Below are 19,955 nucleotides of genomic sequence, written 5' to 3'. Positions count from 1 at the left end.
TACACTTTATTCACTTTGTATTCTCCCTGTGGTTCCCTCCCTCCTCCTATCCCAATCCCTCCCTTCCTCCACCCTCTGCATGCATGCCCCTCCCCAAGTCTACTGATAGGGGAGGTCTTCTTTACCTTCCTTCTGAACCTAGTCAGTTAGGTCTCATCAGGAGTGGCTGCATTGTCTTCTTGTGTGGACTTTAAATTTTTACAAGGGAAAAAAGAATATGAAATACTTCAATGATTTCAAATTGGCTATACAGGGAAATACAACAAATTAGAGAAAATATGATATTCAATTCCAACTACTTTTTAAAATTTTTTAATGTAGCTATTAAGACATCATTTTTAATATATTTTTTATTTAATTACTTATGTGGTTCACATCATATTTCTCATGGACATTGTTATTCTGGGGTTCTGTGACCCCTGCCACAAACTAGCTGTTTCTCTAAGAATTAGTTTCTGTCTCTTTCTTTCTTTCTCCTTTTTGAACCCATTAATGATACAGAAAATTCCACTTATATTCATCATAATTTTTGTGCTTATAATCATTAGTCATCAAAAAAACTATGTGATTTTCATTTCAATCTCCTATTCAACTTCCTGTCAATTAACCCATCTGAATAATTTTAATATATCTTTATAGGTGTAGGTACCCTTTGACTATTTAACAGGATTTTTGAAAATTAACTTCTGTTATTCTGTCAGTAAAAGATAAAGTGATTTTGTGTTTATATCTGCGAATATGCAAATAAGGAATGGGTGCCACAACCACTTCTAGATGCTCCAGGTTTGAAGGAAAGGTTTTAAGTGGTGCAGTTTGCTTTTTCTCAGACAGATTGTGGACATAAACTCATGCCGTCACCCACCAATAATTATTAATTATCATGTCATCCTTTATGAACGGTGAAGCCTGTTTTTTTAGAAGATAATTATATCTCTAAATGTTAAAATATTTTAAAAGGAATAAAGTTTTATTTTTCTTAAAAAAAAAATGGGATTTAGAATATTCCCCAATCTGTTCAGTGTTTATTCTCCACTCATTTGTGGTAGTAAAATAAGAATTCCTAAAAATTATAGTGTCTGTGTGGAGCACCTTCTTAGTCTGCCCAAGGCCTTGATGTGGATCCCTAGGAGGTCAGAAAATAACAAACAAAATGGATAAAATTGTCTCTGGTGAAACTAAAATTCTGGCTTTGGGAAAAGATGTATTAGTAAGTACAATACATATAAACTAAATGTTGTTTAACCCTTAAGAAAATAAAAGAAGCGGGGAAATAGTGTGCTGCCAGTGTTCCTGAAACTCATAGTAAAGAGCAGGCCTATGATGCTTCTTTGGTGGGGACTGAATGGATTGAGACCCTGGCTCTGTGTGTGTCTAATGAAGGATGATGCAGTTACAGTGGGCAGCAGATACTGACTCTGGAGGCAGGAGAAGAGAAGGAGATCAATGTACTTAGAGTCAGAAGTAAGTTCTGACAGCACAACCAGCCAATTCCATCTAAGGGTATGGAAATAACATTTAAGTCTATTCTCCTATTCTACTGGTCAGAACTAATAAAGATTGAAGGTGGAGAATATGCTTCCACTTACGGCAGCTGCAAAGCAAACGGTTCTTCTTCTCCCCATGAACCTATCCCATCATTCTTCAGACCACCTACAATCCTGCTCCTCAGAAAGGCAGAGCACCCCAGAGCGCATATACATCTGCAATTCCTCAATACTTAAGGACAATTTTTAAGGCTGAACTCAACCATTTATTTTTATATTTTAAAGATTCGTTTTATTTTGTTCCATATGAATGCTTGTATGCATACACACATGTAGGTATGCATGCAAAGGCTAGAAGATGGCGTTGGATCCTTGGCAGCTGTAGTTGCAGATGGTTGTGAGCCATGTGCCTGGCATGCTGGAAACAAAACTTCAGTACTGCAGAGGAATTTTAGTCCAGCAACATGCTGGCTCCAGCTGGACTACAGACATGCTCTTAGCACACACCTTTAATCCCTCTAGCTTGAATACAAACACACCCTTAGTACACACCTTTCATCCAAAACAATGAAGGTAAAGTTAGCTTGTAGAAAGAAACAACAAGGTTTGAAAGTGATGTTTAACTGAGTGGCAGACAAAGCGACAAATCAGAGAAAGATTTGACAGAATAGGATATGCCCAATTGAGAACAGAGAGGAAAGAGAGGTGACTCAAGAGAGAACAGCAGCACAGAGAGTGAGGGAGGCAATTTTACAGGGTGGTTTTACAGAAACACAGAAGAGAGAACAAGCTAGCCCCAGGTGAAGGCAGAATGATCCGGAGAATGGGAAGGAGCCAGATTACCTCAGATTGCTAGTGTTAGTTTGAGGCCGAACAGAGCAATTCAGTCAGGAGCTGAGAGAAGCCAGTTTGAATCAGTCAGCTTGGAGAGGTGGTCGAGCCAGAACAGCTGAGATGAACCAGCGAGCCAGAGTTCAGAAAGAGCTAGAAAGGATGAGCTTGTTCAACAGTAAGTCTCAGAGGCTGAAAACATTCTAGGCCTAGATTAGATAGTATGGAGACTAAAAGCTTCCGGGACTAGATCTAGGTTAGCAGACAGATGACTATTACATCTGGCAAATAAAAGATACTTTTACAAAGACCTCTACCTCAGCAGTCCTCTCCCTTGACCCCCAAGAGAAACTTCTCTAGCCCCTATTTTCTTTTTAATGTATGTTTGATACATATATGTAAACCTGAATGTAAATGTGAACATATACATATATGTATGGAAATATGTATATGCGTGCCTGTGTTCATGTGTCTGTGTTTACATGTGTGTTATTGTGGGTGCACTTGTACTACAGTGCTAGTGTAGAGCTTAGAGGACAACCTAAGCTGTCAGTCTTCCGACCTTGTTTGAGGCAGGGTCTCTTTTGTTCACTAGTGCTTATTCCCAACTAGCTGTCTCCTAAGTGTCTAGAAGTTCTTTTTGTGTTTAGAAATGTTTTTGTGCCCTGAGACAACGATAAGGCATGAAAGTAGCTTTAATATTATGGCAACATCGTGGATCACTACATAAGATCAAGCTGCTGCCACACTTATCAGAGGAGATAGATAGCCTGTCATTTCTGACTATGTAGACACAAGACTTATCGTAAAGTGTAAAAATTGTATGTATTTTAATATCGTTGTTTGCAGAAGTAACAATACAGGTAGTAATGTACACCGTGTATCACCTTGTGTACTCACTTCACCAACACACTAGTTCTCTACCAAAGCTGCAATAAGTTCTCCTTTGTCAGTTGAAGATTTGGGTACGCAATGTATGGACGGTGTGCTGTGCTTCAAAAGCAATTCCCAGAGCTCTTTGTACACTAGAGATACTGACTTTTTCTAGCAGTTGCTAGTGATACGCTTAATTTGATTTCTATGTACTGATCCTGAGCTTCCTAAATTGTCCGTGTCCTCTTTTGGTTTAGACACTTTGGTCTGATGATGCTTAGCTATCAGCCCCTGAAATGCAAGGATTAGTCCCATGTAAGTCTTATGGTATAGGTTCTGTGGCAAACTGTATGTTAATAATGATGATGATGAAGACAGAAGAGAGAGGGTTAAGGCATTGTTCTCACATATACCATACAAAGTAATGTCATCATGGGTAGAAGCATATTAGCTTATTGCTACAAAGCATCAAGATCCCTTTCTCCTCATTATGCTGATGAAGAAATTGGAATCCAGGTATACTGAGCCATGAACTGCCCTAGTAGCAGAACTGGAATTCAAAGTCAGATCTCAACACAGTGAGCTGCACAAATCAGGCCCAGATATGGGTCAGTTATTAAACATTTTTTTTCAGTAACCGAGAACTATGTTCTAGGCTTGATGGGAGTGTAGGGAGCAAAATTAAATTTTAAACTGCAGCATGACAAAACCCTGTCTCCACCTTCAGTCTCAACTGCAACAGTATTCTTGTCCAATGGCAGTTTATTTTCATCTAGCCTGGCAAGACTGGCAAAAGAAATAATTCTGCCAAACTGCCAGGTGACCTAGAACAATCCTCAGCTGACCTCACAATGCAGCAATTAACTCCAATATTTCCTTGCAAGGGCCACCCATGGTGCCTGGACCTGCCCCCCTTCTTTTCTTGGAGCTGTCATGTGTCCCAGCACTGGTTTGTATTATTGGGACTGCTTTCCACACAGGTGGCTTTTTATTTTTTCATCTGTGCTGTAGAGTGCAGACAACTAAACTGGTTCTCTGTTGGCTAATTTGGAGAGGTATTTCCTGGTGGGTATTTCTTACTCCTACACAAAACTGAGGTGTGAGTAGACCCTGCCAGCATAGATCTCTTGCACTCCTGCTTCTACTTAGAGAATTTGGAGGATTAAGGGCTAACAATAACAGTAGTTCTTATAATTACCCAAGTCTCAACCTGTCTTCCTCACCATTCATAATGGCCACTTTCGGAATAAGGCTGATGACTACATCTGTTGTGATATTTAAAGTAGATCTTTAAGTCAAAATGTGAATGTGGCGCAGTCTCGTTTTGAATTTGCTTAATGCTTCCAGTCACATTTTAGAAATAAGTCAAAATACTTTCTTTCTAAGTGCATTTTTTCTTTCGGTTTTAAACCTATGTGTATTTTAAAGGTCATTAAATCCGTACATTTCCAACTCCTCCAGTCTTTAGCCATCCCTGTGTTATTTTACATAAGAGGTACTTAATGTCTCAAGAACCTTGTGAATGCCTTAAAATCCAAAGGCAACTCCCCCCCCCAAGACCATAAGTTTCACTTTGTCATGAGTGAACAAGCTTGTAATGGACCAATATTGCAGCCTGTTCAAGTCCAAAAGCTGGAATTTCAGAGGGGTTGGGACTTGGCGCAGCACACTTTCCCATCCGTAGTTCAGTTCTCTCTGTCCCCTCCCAGCTTAGGCAGAAACACATGGAGAGGCTATCCAGCACAGACTGCAGTGACATCGGCATCTGGAGGGGTGTCCTGGCATTCAGCAACACAGCTCTCTGTCCCCCAGGGAAAGACAGGGCTGAAAACCCCAAATAATAAGAATAATCTATTGCAGATTTCAGGTTACCAAAAGTTGGAGAAAAGAATCACAGCCAAACACTTAGCATTGTCGCATGTCAAAGGAAGGCTACTGTAATTTCCCCCCTTGGGCATGTATTTTTTATATTATTTTGCATAATTATGCATATAAATTTAAATATATTTCCCTATTATATTCAAAACTCTCCAATTGTGAAAACATAGAATAAAACAATCGATGGCAATTACTGCATTTGGACTTAAATCCTAGTCACTGGAAGCCCTGGACCAGCAATGGGTGCCTCAAGCAGCCAAAAAGGCTCCTTAGAACATTCTCCTGGATTTTAAGAACAATTTTTCTAATAAAGACAATCTGGGATTAAAGAGGCAGAAGGAGGCGCTGACAAAGAAGCCAGAAATCATGGTTAAGGAGTTCGGATTCCAGCATTGCTCCATTTCTTCCTTTGTTGCCTTGGGCAAATGACTTCACAATGGAGCACCTTCCCCCCCCCCCCCCCCCCGCTCAAAAACTGGCGACACTTGCTTACACTTTGTTCTCCTGAGTTTTTTCCAGATTTAATATTTCATGTTTCTGAGACATCAACCTGAGCTGTATCCCCCAAAATAGGATTTTTCTGATGTTTTTAAAAAATGAAAGAAAAACAGAGCGATCGAGAAAAACACATACAGTGTGTGTGTGTGTGTGTGTGTGTGTGTGTGTGTGTGTGTGTGTGAAAGACACAGAGAGAGAGTTTGGAAATTTTATTACAGTTGACTCATTTTGGAAAAGGCATAGACTATTTGATATAACACTTTGGTTGGGAATCTGAAAGAGGAGTAAGAAAGCAGAAAGCAGTTTGGCTTACGATAGGCCTGGTGATCCAGGCCCGCATACAGGACCCTGAGGGGTTTCACAATAGCCAACCAGCAACCTACACCCGGACCACAGCAGGCGACAAAATGACAGGAGCCTTTCTGGGCTTTTTCTTAGGTTTTTGAATTCTCCCTTAGAAATGTATGTTATGAATTATGATTACTGCACTACAGCCAAGTATTCACCGGGCTCCAACTAGATCTTTGTTTAGCGAGCATAAGCTCCCTGCCAGCTGCAAACTGCAGCTGTCTGTCAGCATTTGTAAGGACAAACTATGCCGCTATCCCTGATCACTTAGCCGTAGACTACACACTGTGTCCTCAGATATGCTCGGCGCGCCCTGCGCATTTTCAATACACTTCCTGTGGGGGTGGGCAGCAGTGCTTTTGCACGCACATTTTGGAGCAAATAGCTTGATGCTTATGTCAAAATAATTCTTCAAATAATAGACGGTTCTGTCCCCAAAACACTAACTTTCTGAGAGACTGTGTCTGGCCTGACATTTTCCCACCCCTGATATCACCAAGCAGACAAGAGAGTTTGCTACGCTCACAACCATTGCACAGGCCACAGCAAGGCTTGCTGGCCAAGAGTGGAAGCCCAGGCCAGGCGCTGGTCTCAGTGCTGGGGAATGTGGGGGTGAGAAGGCCACCTGGAAGAGTAGAGGAGGCAGAGCAGAGCAGCCGCTGCCCTACAGCCTGCTCTGGAGCTGCAGGCAAGACATAAAGAATCCTTATCTCAGCCCAAATCCCATCCAGAATGTGCGACTGAGCCCGGAAGTCTGTGGCTTTCCAAGAAGGGGTTTTAAAGGATGATGATTTTAGACAAGAATTTGTCGGCCTTCTAGGGGTATGTGTCTTTTCTATAATCTCTGGACACATTTGGCTAGGAGAAAGCTGGCAGCAGCAGACCAGATTAATTAAAGTGTTTGCAGGGTTACTGAAAGTCTATGCTGTTTTCATCGTCAGAGTAAGTCAAACAGGGATGGCGATTTTGAGAACCCTCTGAGAATTACCCTACAAACTTAGGACTGGCAGGCTTGGTTTTCCCCAGGCACTGCTTACCTGGCAAAATTGATATTGAAAGGTCTCTGGGTTAGAGTCAGTCCTTGTATACTTCAGGAAGACACGGTGTCATCAGACCCCGCTGTGGGCCATTTGGGGATTTTTGTTTAACAGTTATATTCTCTAGCAAAAAAAAAAAAAAAAAAAAAAAAAAAAAAAAAAAAAAAGATGGAATTATTTTCATTCACAGGGGTATTGTGAGAAGTGCATTTTTTTGCTATACAACAGTATTGTTTCCACAAGAAATGTACCGTCCCGGGAGAAGACGCACAATGCAAATTCAAATTCAGGCAAAACTGTACAATATGTAGCACATGCCCAAAGTTGGCCTAACTCGCTCAGTGAAGAAAATAAACTACAGTTTGAGAAAAGACACATTCCTCTTTCTCTCTCTCTTTTTCTCCCTCCCTCCCTCCCTAGCCCTGTGCGTGTGAGTGTGTGTGTGAGCCGAAGCACACGCGTACTTGAGTGTTTAGGGTTATGTGTGTTTATCGGCAGGGGAAGCACTGACCCCAAACATAAACACTTTCTTTCCCACAAGTTTAACATATACACAATGCTTGGAATAGTTTCTTTCGGTAGGAGAAACCATGAGAGCCACAGGGCAGTAAATAATAGCAAAGCACTGTTAGGCTATGATTGTTCCCTATACACGAGGATTGTAAAATGAAAACAAAGGCTGCAAGGAATCAATATTTTCAGAACGAATAGCAACTTGCAGTGCATGAGTATTTGGATTGCTAAGTGCCTTCACTCCTCTGTGCTGTGTCTGCTGCCTCGCTCGTTGTGAAACCCTTTTGCTGGATGTGCCACATACGATGAGCTTGGGTGTGATGATAAACACAGAGGAAGGCTGCAGTAATGTATTTTGGTTAGAAAGAAGCACTTGAAAGAAATTGGTTTTGCTATACACATGATGTGAGCCAATCAATAGTGGTTTAGTCTGACAAGCACTGTCGATATCCACTGTCACAGTTCGGAAAGTCTTTAACAGATAGCATGTCAAAACCCAATCGTTTTAACACATGCTCCAAAGTCTGGAAATACAGACTACCTGGCAGATATTAATCACAGGTAGCTCTGGGAATTGTGAACAAGAGTTGTCTTTGGTTGAGAGGTAAAGAGAAGTTCATTTTCAGTGTATACAAACAAACACTTATGTACATATGTATACGTGTTCATATGCTGCAGCCAAGAGTGAGCTCTAATGATACCAGACACACAGGAAATGCTCAGGAAAGGTTGAAAATGTTAGATGCTGGGTGGCAGGATGAGGAGGGGGACTTTTACAACTGGTCTGCTCTGTGCTGATCCTGTGTACAATGCTGGCTGTGTAAGACATATAAGATATATAAGACTTATATATCTGTATATACCCAAACCCTAAGAGTAACAACAATTGCTAGCGGAGACCGAATGCTGAGCAAACAGTTGTCATTCTGCTGTTTGCGTTGCCTGTATCAGGGTATTTCCCTGGCATAGCAGACTTTGTTGTGGATATTGTTAGCATCATTTAACAAATAAAGATGTAGAGTCACACAAAAAAACTCTTGCATCAAATAAGGTGCCATGGCAAGTGACCAGTTGAATTATTATAGTATTCAAAAGAGAGGGAAAAATGAAAGGGTGCAGCTAGTTGTTGTTAATTTAATGAAGAACATCAACAATCGGGAGGATCATATCAGGAGTTCTCATGTGCTTTCCCGTTAAGTACTATTACTGAAGTTGGATACTCATCCAACAAAACAACCATGAATGAAGTAAGTTACATCTCTGTGGCTGGACATACAGAAAAGTGAGCTGTCCTGTCAAGAGTTAGAAAGGAATGGAGAGCTTGTAGAGGTCAATACTGGTTAGGGGTGTAAATATGTCAGTCTTTGGAAAACCACATATGACATCTGGAGTAGAGCTGAGAAAGTGAGATATAGCTACATTTGTTTTAAGGGAGTCCCAGTCTCTATCTACATCTCCCCCTTGATACTCAGTACTGGCTGGCTACATAAAGCCCCCTGGAGGATGGTGAATGATTGTCCTATGGGTGTGAAGCCTGGCTGCTTCTTTTGCCGGAGTGACCATACCACCACATGCCGCCTTCCATGGTTAAGATCGGTAGTACCAAGATCATTCATTCGTTTGCTGTTCCAGGTTTACTCATCTCACCAAAGGCTTCTCACACTTCTTTGTCATGCCTGAGCTAACACAAACCTCTAAGCTCCAGTGTCTCTAGCCTGGAAAGTGGAAGATTCAAAATGTTATATTGAAACTACTGAAGATAGCCAAGGGGATACTGATGTGTGTGTGTGTGTGTGTGTGTGTGTGTGTGTGTGTTTAGATAAATACTGAATAACACACCAGAAAATGAAAAGGCAAGACACTGGTTTATAATTCAGACATTCCTACATTTTGGCTCTGTTGCTCATGTGTTACAGGATGTAACTCTCAGAACCCCAGATTCTTCACATGAAGTACAGACAGTTAACAAACTAGGGCCTAACTAGTGAGAAGTTATGGTTAAAGAAGGCACACATTGCTGAGGCGATTCCTTGGCATATGAAAAGAACTCCAAAACCACTGGTCATTATTAGTAACAAATATATTAGGATAACCAGAATGGATAAGCAAATTGAAATTAAGACCGTTTTAAATGACTCAATACTGTATCTACATCTATAGCTAGACCTGCCTCTACATCTGTACCTATATCTACATCAATATCTACATTTATAGTTTCACACACATCTGTATCTACACCTACATCCATATCACATCCACATCTGTGCTTCTCTACCACGTGTTAGAAGTTTTTCTTTTATTCTCTTTCTGGTTTGCTTGTGTATTTGTTAATATGTGTGTGGACAGGCATGTGGAGTTAGAGGCCAATCTCTACCTTGTATTTTTAAGGCAGCATCTCCCATTTAACCTCATGCTCCGCAGTTGGCTTAGACCACATGATGAGCGATCATCAAGGATTCACCTGTCTCCCCTGACTCCCAGTATTATTGACATAGCTACCAGATCCAGCTTCACAGGTGGTACTAGAGAACATTAGAACTCAGGTTCTAATGTTTACATGGTTAGCCCCATACCTGTTTTTTTTTTTTTTTTGTTTTTTTGTTTTTTTTTTAAACACATGTCTGTTCATTTTCAAGAGTGTGGAAGCTAGTGTGTGTTTACAGGATATTCTCCTGGCGCTCACTTTGCATATGTACTCTGAGAGAGGATTTCAATACCTCCCTATGCAGCAGTGGGTATTCTAAGGTTTGGGTCAGATTGGCCTTGAAGTAAACAACAGCTTTTGTTAGACATTTTATTTTATTTTGCAATGCTGCTTACATTTTCACAAGAGTCTAGATGAAAATTTTCTGGAAGTCATCGCTGCTGTTAGTTATTGTGCCTACAACATCTTAAGCCAGAGTGTGCTCTCTATAGAGACTGATGTTTGTGTTCTCTGTCAGGATCTTCTTGTTTAATTTGGCTCTAAATGTTTTCCATCATGGAGCGAGTACCCAGTCCTGCTTTTAATATACCACCTTTGCTCATAGAAAACAGGTTTCTACTTCACAGTGTTCTCTCTCTCTCTCTCTCTCTCTCTCTCTCTCTCTCTCTCATAATTGAAATTTGAAAACCAGCTACTGCTTTAGCTCAGGAGCCACATACTTTATTAGCAAATTTATCAAAGTTGTGAGTGGCTCCCAGAACAGTTTACTGGCGCTGTGTCAGTTCATGGGGAGTCAAGATAAAATATCTAGTCGATAGAAGAATGTTTTAATGAGCTGACCACATAGCTCACCCTTTTGCTGATCCTATTTTAGGGAACAACCAAGTGGTGTTTCTCTACATATCCAATAGATGGATGCTATTAAGGTATATTTTCTCTTCTTTCTTTTTGTTCTTCCGGAAATGAAGTATAGATTCAACCAGTGGTGCAAAGATCTTTTAAAACTGTAGGTCATAAAAAGAAACTTGATAAATATGTTATGAAAGGAAGGTTGAATATTGCAACACAGTAGTTCACAGACAATGAATGTATTTGAAGTAGAAGACACATATTACTGGAAAAAGTACCCATGGAATTTACATATGGCTGAATTATACTAGTCCCCAACTCTTTAATAGCACTAAGATTATAAAATAGGTTCAGACTTGCCTATTTAGCCAGAAAATTTATTCTAAAAGTAAACAATTTCACTATATGAATCTCAGTTCTCCATTAAAGGATAATGAACATATGATGTATGCAAACCCTTCCATTATGAATCAAATTGTCTTGCCTTGTATTTTTACAATATCTAAGTGGGAATTAAGCAGTTAAAACAACGTACTAATGTTAAAACTCCCTGCATTAACTCTTCTAATTATTTCCAGATTTAATCATTATTGGGACTTTGAACGAATCACTTAAAATTTTAATAACTTAGTTTCTCAGACTGTATATTCAGGGTTGAAATTATGGCTTCTATTTATATTGAGCATGTGGAAGAAAGAGAAATTAAACGACCAACAGTATATAAAGCCTAACCTTCCTCTTTGTCCACTTTAGTCTAGGGAGTGTCACATAAAAACCTGCATCTTCTAAAACTGCGTGCTGGAGAGGGCAAGGCAGTGTCCAATCCAATCCCATCATTATTAGCGTAAGTGTGTATGTCCTGGGAAAAAACACAGGCTGAACACAAACTTATTTAACTTTCTTTCTCTTCTCCATCAATTCGGGGTAAGGTACTCTTAAGAAGTTTAGGAAAATAGCAGTACTGAATAATCCTAAATACAAGAGGTTGTGTTGGAAAGCCTGAGTTGGGACCACTCGCCACATCCTGCAGCCCTTGGGGTGGCTTGGGAGGTTCCTCACAGCCTCTGAGGATAAAGGGCTCGGCTCGGCCTAACTTTACCATTTCTTCCTGGATCTCTCACTGTGGACACTACATAGTGCCAAACTGAGTGCGCTTGCCATTCCTGCCAGCTCTAGCCTGTTGTTGTCCTGAATGGAAACTGAAGTGCAAGGGGACTCCTGGCTGTTAACGGGACTCTCCAGCCACACCTGAAGTTGATTTACACAAAACTTCATTAGTAAAATGAGAGAAAGTAGCTTTGAAAGCTGCTCAAAACTGTGTTTCTAAAGTATAACAACCCTTCTCTCTTTTAGTGACATTTCTGAAGCCTTAACTCTCCTAGAGTTTCCAAATATAAAAAAATAACAATGAAAACATGTAATTGTGACATGGGAATACTGCGAGAACAGCAGTTTGGCAGGAAAAGGAAATATTTCAAAATAAGTCCCAAGCAAGCAAAGTTCTGGCAGATACACGATCCTGGATTATATTATCCAAACTGTTAGATTCTGGAAGATTTGGGGTTTTCTTTTGTGGTTCCCATACACTTAATAGAACGGCGGTAGATGGCCGTCACCCACACTGTGTGGCCCTTCCCTCCATTATTACTGTGAGGGAAAAAAAATACACAAGAGGTACCAGTAAACTCCCGAATGGCTGGCCTGAGTATGAGACTAGTGTTGAGTTAATGCCTACTGTCACACATAATGCTATTAGGTGAAGATCATTTGAGAAAGCCTACTCTCCGAACACCTTCCAAAGCCCAGGATCCTATCTGCTTTGGCACCAATTAAGTCTCTCAACTGGCTACGAATCGTGTTTAAAGGTAGCACTCTTTGCCTCTCTGTTCTGAGACTTAAATTGCATACTGTTTTTTTTTTTTTTTTTTTTTAAGACTCTTGGTCTTTGAAAAAATATTCTATTTAAGCTTGAAAGAAAATATCACCATCAGCGGAAAATAGGAGGAAAACATAAAAGAAATGCATGCTAGTTCCAGAAACCCCGGAAAGCAAGTACAACCAAGCTCACTTACATGAAGGTGACAATACATAGAATTAAGAGAAATTCCTGTTCCCCTCTGCAAATCAGATTAACTGCTTTAGAATTCAAACCATATCTCTTTCAGCTCTTTTCATTTTCAAATAAAATGTTTAAATGGGAATGGAAAAAAAAAACTGCTCATTGGCTTAACATAAATCTTCAAACTGCAGGAAGTTTCACCCTCAAAAAGTAGTTAAATCTCTGAGGAAAAAGAAAAAGGCTGAATTCTATTTTTCATAAATGATGGATTATTGTACCACACTGTGTATTTTCCAGTAAAGTGTCCTTTTATTTGCACTGTGTGATTACAAGTTTCTAAAAGTATGTGTGGGGTCACTGGGTGCCATGGGAAAATGAAAGGAACACTGTTCTGTGGAATCAGTAGTGAGATCAGAAGCGAGCTGTCCTGATTATCACAGGCATGTGTTTAAACTTTTCGTGCCTTAATTGCTTATGTTGTATTTACTTAAAATGAACAATTTGGCAAGTTCTTCTCCCTTGACAACAGAAAAGCATAAACTGTTTTATAAGTTTGGCTGTTAAAATCAGATTTGTAAGCCACAATATTCAAAGGCTTTTACTGCTGTTTGCAGGGCCCTGTGAAGGACCTGTCTTCATAGCTCGGAGTTTCTTACATTTTTATTTTGTATTTATGGCACTTTCTTTCAAGTTATTTGGTTAATAAAAAGTATGCCATATATTATAGTCTTCTACTGAGTTTAACATCTTCATAACTCCCCTTAGAACAAAATAAGCAAAGCAATGATGGCAAAGGCCTTGCAATCTGACTTGCTGCCATAGGATGATTATTTATGGCTTCAGGAAATGGAAGCTGACACTCAGGAAGGTCATAATTAGAGGCACCTTTGGAAAGTTTGCCTCTGTGAAAAACTGTGTGATCTTACCCATGATGCTGTTGGGATGTACAAGAAGGAAAGAAGATAAAGCATTTAGAAACATATTTCCATTTCCCTTACAATCCAATACACCTTACAGACACTTCTCACATGTGGAACCAGATGGTAGTATTGAAAACAATATAATATACATATATATCTCCCTAATTAAGAATACTATCTCTGGAATACCTAGGGGGTTCCAAAAGGATATAACTCACTACATAATTGTTTTCATAATGTAGCATTTGTAGAGTATGTGTGTGTGTGTGTGTGTGTGTGTGTGTGTGTGTGGTGGTGGTGGTAATTTGCAAGGTACTTTCTAATCACATCATGTTTATGAGTTCTGAAATGTCAAGAAAAAAAAAAAAGAACCTTTCCTAGTCCCACATTTTTGACATCCTGTCATGGGAATTGCAGGATTTTGAGGTGAAACAAGAAATGGAAAACAGCATCTTTGATAACATGAAAAAAATCTTAAGTCAGTCATTCCATACAATTACCAAAGTGGATTTGAGAATAAAATCTCCTCAAGGCATGTGTCTTTGAAGGACACCAAGTGTTCATTCCTTTAGTCTCCTACGCTGGATCCCAGATCTGGAAAATTAACTACAGTAGTAAGTTTCCCTACTTATATATACCTCTGAGGCACTGCAGTGCCTACACCAAAATGAAAGTTGTTCTCTCAGAATGCGATGAGGCTTCTACTACCAAGAAAAGAAAATTTAAGTGTGTCATATATATATCCCAACTGTTTTAGGCACTAGTTCTCAAACAGGGACCATTTTCCCTCCCTCCAAGGCACATTTGAACACATCTAGAGGTGGTTTTATTGGCGTGCCTGAGAAAGTGATGCTGCTGGCAAAGTATTGAGTAAGGAATGGGGAAACTGTTCAACGTCCTTCACACATTATACAAAAGTTCTTACAGCTACAAAAACACTTGCCTGACCTAAAACAGGTACTTGAAAACTGTTCATTTCAGGTAAAATTAGGTATAGGAGAACTTTCCAATGACAAACATTGTTTTCAGTTCTTTATTTTAGAGCATCCAATCTCAGGTCTCAATCAAATTTTTCAGTTTAATTTTAAAAATAAAACTCTTTCATCCACCCCAGCTCCCAGGTAGGCAGGACCTTCATCTCTTTCTGCCATTCCAGCTGGATGCCTCCTATTGACTTCTAGTTTTGCCAACTGGAGTGTGTTCCTGGGTCCACCCTGGAGAAAGAATGGTGCAGACGCACCCTTACATGACTGTTTACAGGATTTCTTACCCCCTGTGCCAGGAAGATTAAACGAAACAAGATAAAACAACAACAACAAATCAGACTTCACAGTTTTGTCAATAATTGCACTACAATGGTGGTGACAGAGCTATCTCACAGACACACCAGATTGCCATTAGTAGTTACTAGCAATATTCCGCGAAACAGCAGGACAGTAGGCTAGCTGATAGCCCAGAGCTTGTGGAATACATTGATCACTGCATTCACAGCCTTTAGAATCGAGTGTGGCAATCACTAGGTGTTGAGCAGACTTTTGCTCAGGACTGAGTTTGATACTACTTGACTGAAGATAGAAATAAGATCCGAGGGCAGAGGAATAGAAGATGGTGGAAAATTCTGAGGCAGATTTTTACAGATTTGAATAAGAAGTGACTACATCAAAAACAGAAACCATGTAAGTTAATATTAAAAAAAAAAAAAGAAGAAGAGGAACAAAATTATTTAGGCAAGCAAAATATTCAAAACAACGCCTTATGTGGAAGTAGCATATCATCAGCATTAATTGAAATTAACAGAGCTAAAGTACTTTTCCAATTTAGACTATTTTACTTTGGCTCCAGTTTTGCTTTTAGATACATGAAATGGAGTTATGGGGAGGAAGTTTCCTAAGTTAAATATAAGGGAATGGAAATAGTAATGAATTGTAGCTGGGCCTGTTCTCTTTGCACACTGGATAATGCTTCTGGAGAGACAAATTTTACTCCTCTGCCCTACCTAGAGAGAAGAGTCCTGGTAGTCATCCAGATAGTCATTCTGTTAACTTCTGTCCCCCATTTGTTCTTACACAAACTAATTATCATAAACAGAAAAAAAATCGTCTGACTTTGTTTTTAATCTGCAGTGTTCCGGCTACATCACAGTGCTTCTGACTCAAGTGACAAAAACCGTGTAAAGAGCAGACTGAAGAAGTTCATCTCCCGAAGACCTTCTCTGAAAACTCTGCAAGAAAAGGGGCTCATTAAAGGTACCAGTTTTAGTGTAGTATAGTTTTCGCAGGTTTCTCTGTAACGGACAAAAATACAGTTGTCTGGAAAAATGACCCTTGAGTAAATAAAGTTGGTAGTGTGAGATTATAGAGAAAAGAAATTCCCAGAGTAGGCCTCAAAAGACCTGGCCTCCACACCAGGCACAGAGAAGTAAAGTCTTGAGGAATTGCCTGTGAGAATGACAGCATGTGCCCCGTGGGCCTGTACTGTTCGTGTCTGTTGTTCAGCCTACTTTCTATCAGTAACCCCCTTCACTGTTAAATGTTTCCTGGTTTAAATAATGGTGTCTACTCACTGAAACCAGAGGCTTAGAGAATGCTAGGAAGGAAGTCAGAAACCCCTAGAGGATGAGAGTTCAGCATGAAGTTAAATAAGGAGAAAAAAAAATAATCCTAAACTTTGCTAGGAGTGGAACTGGAAAGACAGTTCCAAGTGTTACAATCATCAGAATCCAGGCTTTGTGTCGACCAGTTAATCTTATTGACATTGTGGAAGTTGTGATTCCCTGAACCTTGGATTGGCCATGGGAATAATTATACACCCCTGAAGAGAGTATTTAAAACACTGTCAAATCATCTTCATTGCATTATCTTTAGCCAGTTCTACCTTTGAGTCCATCCTATAGATGATCCAATTTTGGAAAGATTAAGGTGCAAGTTATCTGCCTACTCAAGAGTAATAGAAAATACATCAGCATCTCAAACGATGACAGATTTACCTAAAGTTTAAATTTTTTTGTGACTGACTGCAGAAAAAAAAACAAAAAACAAACAAACAAAAAAACAAATGGCATCTTAATTCAATGGCAGGATCTGGCTTCAATCACGTGAACAAATTAGCCTTGCCAGTGCCCTCTAGAATGTTCATAGGACAGAGCCTGGGAGCCAGGACTAACGCGGTTAATACTGAGTGATGCTGGCCTGCTTTCCTGTCTAGAGCTCCACTGAGTTTTCACCATAGCTCACCGATGAGTCAGTATTCATTAGCACAGCTATGGAAAATCTATGTGTAATTCTGATTTGATAAGCTTCCATTGTTGTCTTCAGCGGAATCTTTTTGCCAAATACAGATCAAGTTATGCAAATGTAGTCACTTCCTGGCTTGTTTCAATTTTATCTATGAACTTTTCTTAAGACTTTCTCTGAGAATTTTTTTTCATCTGGATAAATGGCATTAAACCAATTTTTAAAAGTATCTGGCTAGTCAAATTCAGCACTTCAGCACAATTTCTTATCAGAGTTAAGACAGGGAGTTGGGAGGGGAAGTAAAATCAAAACTTTTAATCAGTTGAGAAAAATTACATGAAGTAAAAGATGAATAGTTAAACCGTTAATTTCACCAGCACAAAAACTCTTTTAAAGGGAAGAATGTATAGAGAGATGGGAGATGATGTCTATCAATGAATCTGTTGTGCATTTAAAAGGAGTGTTTGTATCATGTTCTCTAAACTGATCTTCTAAATGTGGACAGCAGACCCATGGCCTCAGTTAGGTAAGCTATGCTTCCTCCTTTGTGCTTCTCCACACTCGGGGTTGATTTGTCAGAAACCTGGCCATTTCCCACTGCTTTCTTTCTTGTGTACTTGTTTCCAAAGGTGAAAGGGAGTGAGCTCTGAATTTAGCCAACCCTCACCGAACACCACTGTGAAGACAGAAAGGCCAGTGCCTTATAGACCGTGGCACCAGCATGGTAGCCACAAAACACACACAGTTCCAAACCTTTTATGCAAAACCTAAAGCCATGGAGACCTGGCCAAGATGTGAGTGCACAGGCTAAAACCTGGATTTGGAAAGCCACGATGAGACTGCACTTTACAACTTTTAATATTTTGAGATAGCTATTGAGAAAAACACAGTAATACCAAATATGCTAAAAGGACAAACCACTAGATAACCTCTAAAATTGCCCAAACATATTCACATTGCCTAGGAGGAAAGGGGCCCTTTTCAGAGATATGAGTTTATTACAGTGACCGTCTCACTGGACACACAACTGTAATCAGTTTAATATGTAGACTGTGAACACGAAAGTGCATTTTAGAGTAGTAGATGTATTTGTACGTAACTATAACTCATTTGTGGAATTGAATAGCTCTTCAGTTTCATCCAAGCTTCTCTACTGTAATCTTTCAATTAATATCATTGATATCCATGAATAGGAAATGCTTGCATTTGAAGCTTTTAGAAAAGGTAACAATTGTTTGGTATTTGGGCTTTGTTGTTTCATTTAGGAACAACTAGCATTTTCTGGTATTTAAATAATAGAACTGTGTGCTTACAAAATAGTTTTATTCGTCTTACTGTGGATAGAACCTAAATAAAATTAATAACACACTACTTCTATTTTAATTGTTAGCATGCAAATCTACTTGAAGATTTAAAGATAGTAGAGGAAACACAGAATGTGTCACTAAGCAGTGTTTCGCCATTCCCACTTTGCTCTTATCCGCAGGTCTTCCGGAGGTGGGTTCCATATCTCTATTCATTGTTGTGTGCGTGCAGACTAGTTTACCAGTATCTTTCGTATCTTTAGTAGTTACTAGTTTCTCAATATCTTTTGTACCTTTAATGTTGTGGTATCTTCATCCTTCTTAAAGTTCTTAAACAGTGCCATGGCGGATGGGTTCCACAGCAGATAATGTTCTTCCTTCCCAATGTTGTGTTTCATCAGTTAAAATTAATCTGATTTTATTGTGACTTTTTTTATGCAGATTCCCCCCAAAAAAGAGTTCTTTTTGGTTTTGTCTGGCTGTCTTGGTTTTTATGTCATCAAATGCTTTCTCACCTGTCTCTCTCTTCTACTCTACACCTACCCCTGCTTTTTTTTTCTTCTAAGTATCCTCTAAATTCATGAAAGATCTTCAGCTTGGAATGGTTTTTCCCAGTCTCCTCACCTCCTAAATCTCTAGGTGTTATGGGTTGTATTTGCTTCCCTTTAAACTTTATGATTACTCTGCCTGACTATAATCCTTTTTGTTACTCCTAAACAGAAATCATTAATTTAGAATACATGAGACCTTGATCATCTAAAGACGCCTTCAATATATCTACACTTATTTGTCTTTGTTTGTTTCTGTTTTGAAAGAGGACCTCAGGCTTCCACTAAGACAACTAGGGCAAGGCTTTCTATTTGTTTGGTTTGGTTGTATGTGTGTGTGGTACTTGGGATCAAATCCAAATCCAAAGCCTTGTTCACCCTATTCAAGCTTTATTATTAACTTCTGTCCCCCAGCTAAGGCCCACACACTGTCTCAGTCATTCAGCTGAGTATAAAATTCCAATGCCTCATACTCCACTTTTATACCTGTTTGTTTTTTATACAGTAATATTTGGTTTTTTTTCTCTCAATATGAAATTGTTTGGTATTTTGTATTAAGTTTTATAAACAAGATAACATGTATAGTTGACAACACTTGTTAATTTATTCTGCTTAGCACCTAACCTGAAGGATAATGATTCTCTTCGATTCTAAAATGTTCTCTTTGTTTGTGTGTTGACACGTCACTCCCAGGTGAATCCTGTTCCTCTTTTGATTTCTTTATTGTTTCACTATCCGATCACCAGAATGAATTGTTTTACCAATCTTAATTTTTCTCTTATCCTGAAAGAATCCTCGGTTTTATCCAACAGTCTATAAGTCTGGCAAAATTCTTTCTCTCTTTTGTTTTTCCTCTGTTATTTCTTGATATCTCATTCTCTCCCACATCATGAGAGCAAACTTTACTGCTCTGCTGTTGTAGTCACAGCACAAATATTCAGCATGTTCTTGTTCACTGAGTTAGAAGTATACACATGTCTACATGTCTATGTTTTTTTTCTCTTTAACTTATATCAAGACAAAAATTAGAATTTCTGGTTGCTCCAGAGTTTTGATTTTTTTTTATTTTAAAATATTATTTTTCATTTTTGGAGTCATCCATTTTATTTAGTGTCCTTTATTTCATTGTATTTCTATAAAATCAATTCTTTTTGC

General features: G+C 39.2%; 1 protein-coding gene across 1 annotated transcript in view; it reads left to right on the top strand.

Annotated features, from left to right (window-relative positions):
* Arhgap15 (Rho GTPase activating protein 15) overlaps positions 1-19,955 on the top strand; it is a 528,611-nt gene that overhangs the window by 268,337 nt on the left and 240,319 nt on the right. The window contains exon 8 of the mRNA XM_055599722.1: positions 15,839-15,961. Coding sequence (XP_055455697.1) covers positions 15,839-15,961 — 123 coding nt within the window. The remainder of the gene's footprint in view (positions 1-15,838; positions 15,962-19,955) is intronic.

The sequence above is a fragment of the Psammomys obesus genome, unplaced genomic scaffold, assembly GCF_907164565.1.
Source record: "Psammomys obesus unplaced genomic scaffold, mPsaObe1.curated_primary_1811, whole genome shotgun sequence".
In the NCBI taxonomy this organism is placed as follows: domain Eukaryota; kingdom Metazoa; phylum Chordata; class Mammalia; order Rodentia; family Muridae; genus Psammomys; species Psammomys obesus.
The sequence above is the reverse complement of the archived record's forward strand: the minus strand, read 5'-3'. Positions and strand labels throughout refer to the sequence as shown.